This window comes from Cyprinodon variegatus, unplaced genomic scaffold (genome assembly GCF_000732505.1).
Source record: "Cyprinodon variegatus isolate N-32 unplaced genomic scaffold, C_variegatus-1.0 Scaffold1059, whole genome shotgun sequence".
NCBI classification, from domain to species: domain Eukaryota; kingdom Metazoa; phylum Chordata; class Actinopteri; order Cyprinodontiformes; family Cyprinodontidae; genus Cyprinodon; species Cyprinodon variegatus.
The window spans coordinates 88,015-93,811 of NW_015151512.1; the positions used below are offsets into that span (position 1 = coordinate 88,015).

At 35.9% G+C, this 5,797-nt stretch overlaps 1 protein-coding gene across 1 annotated transcript in view; it reads left to right on the forward strand.

Moving 5' to 3' along the window:
* LOC107101150 (protein-methionine sulfoxide oxidase mical2b-like) overlaps positions 1-5,797 on the forward strand; it is an 80,856-nt gene that overhangs the window by 58,856 nt on the left and 16,203 nt on the right. The window contains exons 24-25 of the mRNA XM_015399940.1: positions 2,408-2,569; positions 4,448-4,498. Coding sequence (XP_015255426.1) covers positions 2,408-2,569; positions 4,448-4,498 — 213 coding nt within the window. The remainder of the gene's footprint in view (positions 1-2,407; positions 2,570-4,447; positions 4,499-5,797) is intronic.

Consider the following 5,797-nt stretch of genomic DNA (forward strand, 5'->3'; position numbering starts at 1 on the left):
TATACGTATATATTTGTGTGTGTGTGCAGAGAGAGAGATAAACCATTTCCACAAAATATATTTTAAGATAAATGCTTCTTAAAATATCCGATAAATAAGTAAATGTTCTAATGTTGATTAACATTTTTAAAAGTTAAAATTGAATATTTATGCAATTACAAAAAGAATGTAGTTGAAAATACCATTTTACTTTATATATTGGGAGAAATAAGTGTAATTTTAGATGGTTGCCAATATAGCTAATTGATATTTTGGGAGTCACCACCTGAACTATTTGAGAACCCCTGAACTAGATACAAGCAGTGTATGTACGAGCAGTTGTGTAGCATCCCTTTGTAAAGAGTAGAAACAGAACATGTTGGTGTTTTATGTGGTTTATACAATTCTGTTATACTGATTATATGTGTTAATGCATGCCATACAGGTAAAAAGAAAGAACATCCTCTCTCAACTCTGGGGTTTTACATGTTGGGACATTATAAAAATGATCTGTTCCAGAAAACACAGAAGCTGTGTATGTATAGGAAAAAAAAAGTGCGGTCCATAATTTAACAGCTTTTAGAAGCAATTTTGGAAGCGGCCATTCTCAGCAGCTATATCCTCTACATTAACACTATTTCCTGACTTTGGTTATTAATACGGATGCTTCACCACATCAGTAGGGTTGCCAGATGTCACTGACTCACGTTTTCCAGCCCAAAAGATGTTCAGAAACATTTACGAAATCTCGCCCAATTTGAACCAAAGTCTATTGATCTCTTAGGCCATAAATCTAAAGAAACACCTTTTTTACCCATAGACAGCCATCCTAAATTGCCAGATTGGAAAACATCCCAACCTGGCAACAATGCACGTAAGATGGGAACCGTTAGCCTTTAGATGCAAACCCCATCATGCACCACAATATATTTTTGCAAAATATTCAAACATAAATTCGCCAAATATAAGAGGAACATCGTAGATTGGTTTAAAGAAAGCATTTTAGTTTTATTATAATTTAGTTTGTTGACAGATTTTACAGTTTGAAGAAATAGAAAATTATAAAAGCCAACCCTCACAGGGATGTGCATGACAAGGAAGGGCTATATATGTGTCTACTGCATGCATCAGGTAGGTAGTTAACATTGTATTATTTCTTGAGCTCCTTGAGTTATTTACTGTCACAGGTAGGAGCTTCGGCTGGGGAGAAAGTATTGGGTCCGGTATGACTTTAGGAGGGCCGGCCCTCGCGCTGAAATTAGGACCGGCCCACCGGGCAAATGCCCGGTATCACAGATTACCAGCCCTAGCCTGCCTAAAGCTATGTCACTCTCTAAGCAGCTGGGTGAGGTTAGCACTTATGGGACCTACAAGCACAATAACACGTCTGCATCAGTCTTGAATCTTTGTTTTTGTTTCAGGTAAACATTATGTCCAGATTCCCTTTCCTACAAGCCTCTGGTTCTCCCTTCTTTTCATCCTCTAACAAATGTTTTATTTGCCTTTTTTTCCACTGGCTTGACCATGTCTTAAAAGTCCAGAATAAAACGTTGTTTTGTAACCGGCTGTGTGCAGTGAGAGCTGCACGGCTAATAAAGGCCACGGCTTTACATTGGGTTGATGTATAGCTCTTTGTCTGATTGTGAGAAGAAGATCAGAACCACGAGGCTAGCACAGAGTCGATGGCACAGAATCATGCAAGTTTGCGTTATTTATGTTTGGGTTTTTTGACCCAAGCCATTAGGGGGAGATGACGGACCTCTCCATCCTCTCATAAACACTTTAGGTTGATTTATACTCAGAAACCAGGTCGTCTGCATGTGTGTCTCAGTGAATTGTCCCTCCTGCGTTGTGGCGTGGGATAGCATAGCGCAGACCCCGCTTCAATATTGGGCATAAAACAAAAATATCTGTGACAATCTCACTGCAAGTACCAGCCCTTTAGATTACAATCACACAGATTTAGAGGAGGATTTATTAAGAGAAAACTGTTTATTAGTGCTGCTTTAACAAGCTCTGCCCTGTAGAGTCATTTTGAATCTTCCTGCTTTGTCTGTTTGCTTTTTTTAGGGATTTTGCAAAAAAGATATGCATCTGCTATGCAAGGTGAATAATCCTTCTCTCTGTAGATGAATGGTATTACAATAGTTTGATACTGTTCATTCCTGACGTCTCTCCACTTTCAAATTGTATTTACATCAAGTTGTTGGATCCAACCGCTAAACTGCAGAAATTCCTGCTTTTAGAAAAGCAGTTACATGTGCAGATTCTCAAATAATATACATTTTTATTGATTTTAATCCAAACAACGTTTATATTGTCCCAATAAACTGAAACCTAGAATTAAGAGTGTAACGTTTGACTGTAGTCAGCGACTATTGTTTGGGGTTAAGGAAGAGTTTTGCCCACACACTGTATTTATCTGCAGGTGAGGCATCCAGCATGCCGTCAGAGCAGCTGAGAAAAGTTCAGAAAAGGTTACCTGAAGATGCAGAAATGGCTGTTGATGCTCTGGATGCTCCCTGCTTAGTAAAACCTACAAACGAAGAAGATGCTGCAGCCAGAAGTCAGATGCAGGACGGCGGCAAAGGTCGGTACAGCAAAGAATGAAACTTCACACATTCTTTTTCATTTCTAATTTAAATTTAGTTCAACCTTAAATTTAATTTAGACCTCAGATTTATTATCTGGAGGATATGCTTCCCAGTTTATGTCAGAAATAAAGGGCAGAGCTAAGATTATGAAGCTTTCTCTTTCCTAAATTTGACAAAATATTCATGTTTACAGAAAGAAAACCTTCTTATAATATAAAAATGTAACATATCCACCTATAAACATGCAAACATATAGAAGGAATGCAAACTGTAATGTTTAAACTTCTGGATTACCGAACTAATCCTCCTTCTGTTGACATTCTAATATAATTCGAAGTTGTTAGATATATTCAATGCATTTTTAAGTTTTCCATTTTTCAGTGATGAAGGGAATTGATTTGCAGTAAGATGACATTCTGAATGTCAAACTGAGAAAAATATGATAAGCTTAAGAATAAAGTCAGGATGGAAATCTTTCCCTGTAACCTCACTTACTATTATTATTATTAAAATTTACTTTAAAGCTGTTTGTAGCAACATTAGGAGTTTAGGTTTTTTTTTTTATTATTTTCTAACAAATAGAGAAAAATGAGGCATAGTCCAAAATCTGACTTTTGAAAAAATATGACTTTTGATCATAGATACCAAGGTGAGAATTGTGCAGCCATCAGGAAGTAAATGTTAGACGACTTCTGATGAAACCTTGAATGTTTAGTTTTGTTTTTTCATTGTTCAACATTGATTCTTTCAATTCTCTCTCAAAAATCCACTATTCTCTGATCAAAACACGGATATTGCTGTCACGCAACGAGGGTGTATTTTATTTGTTTGCATCACATGGTTCCTGCAGCTTTATCAGAAAGAAGTCTGATGGCAGAACATCGCTAATGTGTGATGCTCATTTAAGACAAGTTTTATTTAAAATATTTTCTGTTCTTCTGAAACGGAATAGACAAAATTCTACTTAAAACAGAAAATGAGGCAGAACATCATTAGTTAGTTAAACTGTTGTTAAACATAAGATATTTCAGTGATAAATGCTGAATAGAAATCAATCAGCTTAACAATCAGCTAGCAGAACGTTTGTTTCATGTGTAAATGTCAGCAGCAGGATTATTCACCTTATATTTTCTAAACCCAATAATTAATTAAGCTTTTTGAATTTCTTTCTCCACTCTTCCATAAATGGAGAAATTCCCCTTCAGGACTTCTTTTCTGAACCTTAGTTTTCCAGATATTTCAAATCCTTTTAAATTATAATCACAGCATTTTTTGTAAACATGTTGTATAAGCTTTTACATCATTTTCATACATGTAATATGGTTTAATGCTAAATAACCAAATTTCAATAACTGTAATTCAAAAAATAAGGTATGTGCTACTTCTTACAATTCTTAATACCCTTTTTTTGTAAAATTAAAAGTGGTTTATATTTTTATTAATATATATTTGATAGGTTTTATATTTCCATATATATATATCAGATGTGGAAAAATCAAAGTTGTTTTCACGTATTTAACCCCAAACCTTAATTAAATTCACTTTTTCACTGAGAGTTCCTTATATATCCACTAATAGTTAAGTATACAGTAGTACAAAAATCACCAAATACAATAAAATATGAAGTTGAGGGTCTTTATTTGAATACAAATCTATAGTCAGAGAAGAGAAGAGGAAACAAAGTTCATATTTCAATAACAATAATTTTATAACATTTTATTATGGAGTCATTTTACAGTCAAACGGGGAGATTCGGATTTCATTTTTGTTTTTGCTTTCTTTTTTCATGTAATGGTTTACTGAATTTATCAGTTTGTGATGGAAAAATGCCCTTCAGTTTCCTCCTGGTTCATTTGATTGCATTTGGTCTGCAGGTCACTCTAACACAAAACAAAATAATAGATGGAAGCGAAAGATTCGTGCAAGTGAGTGCCCCTTCTGAATGTTTCCATTCTCTGCTTTTTTCTTTTTTTTTTTACTAACTCTTGTTTTATGCTGCAAGATTTTATAGTTTATTTAATGTCTGCAAGTCTTTCCTTGTTTTGTAAATGGTTCACTGCTGATCGGCTGGTTTTCTGGTTGAACTGTGAAGAATAATAGGACCAACAAACATTCTTTATGTGTGAATGTTTAGTAAAAATCCAATATAAATACAGGTGCCTCTCAAAGTATGAATCCAACACATGATTTTGCTTCTTTATTCACTGAATTAATACATTACATGTAAATTGTTTATTTTGTTATATAAGCTTTTCATTTGACTGTAAATTTAAAAATATAAATGCACCGGTTCTATACGACTGACCTCCACAATCAGACAGATTCCCAGTTTAAAAGTTGTGCAGCAGACAGGAACCGACTGCTGGGAAGTTTCTGGTGGAAAAATGTTGTTAAGCAACAGGAATGATTGGAGCCTGGAGGATTATTGACCAACAGATGATGCGTTTGAGGGAGATTCACAAGGAATTGACGTCAGCAGACTCTGCGCTTGGAGAGCCCCTCAGACCTATGAAGAACATGAACTACAGCTGATGCTTTCCTTATATGAAGCAAATCCGGAAACCATAGCAACAGATGCTAGTGTCCAGGGTTAGGAGGAATAAAGACTGGACAATTTCTCTGTGGCTAAAATGTCCCTTTTTAGATGAAAGTGAATTTTTCATTTAATTTGGAAATCAAGTCGGAGTGTAAGTGGTGCCTTGCAGTAAGAAGATCCTTGGTTTAAACCCCTGCCTACAGTTTTTTAAGTTTTTTTTTTCATTGTTCTCTGTATGCATGCCTGGGTTCTCTTCTGGTACTCAGGGTTCCTCCCACAATACATAAACATACATATTGTATTGATTTATCTCTAAACTGCTCTTCGAAGTGAGTTTATGTTCTGTGTTGGACTTGTGACCCGTCATCCCTTTGTTTACTCGGCATCTCAGCCAATGAAAGAGGGAGATTGGCCCTAATGGTATCCTGTAAGAAAAACTGAGTATGGAAAGGATGGTGAAATAAAGGTCCAAGAGTCTGGAGGAGTGGAGAGGCAGAGACTTCCAGTTGCTAGAGATTCAAAGTCCCTAACAGAGATGAACCATGTTCTCTGCTGGTTATGTCTTATTCTGTTGACAAGCTTCATTTTACACAATGATAACAAATCTGCCCAAAGGGCCATAAGGGCCGATGTCAACCTTAATGGGTGAGCTATGGATTAACCAGCTACCTGGGCTAACCTGAACCAC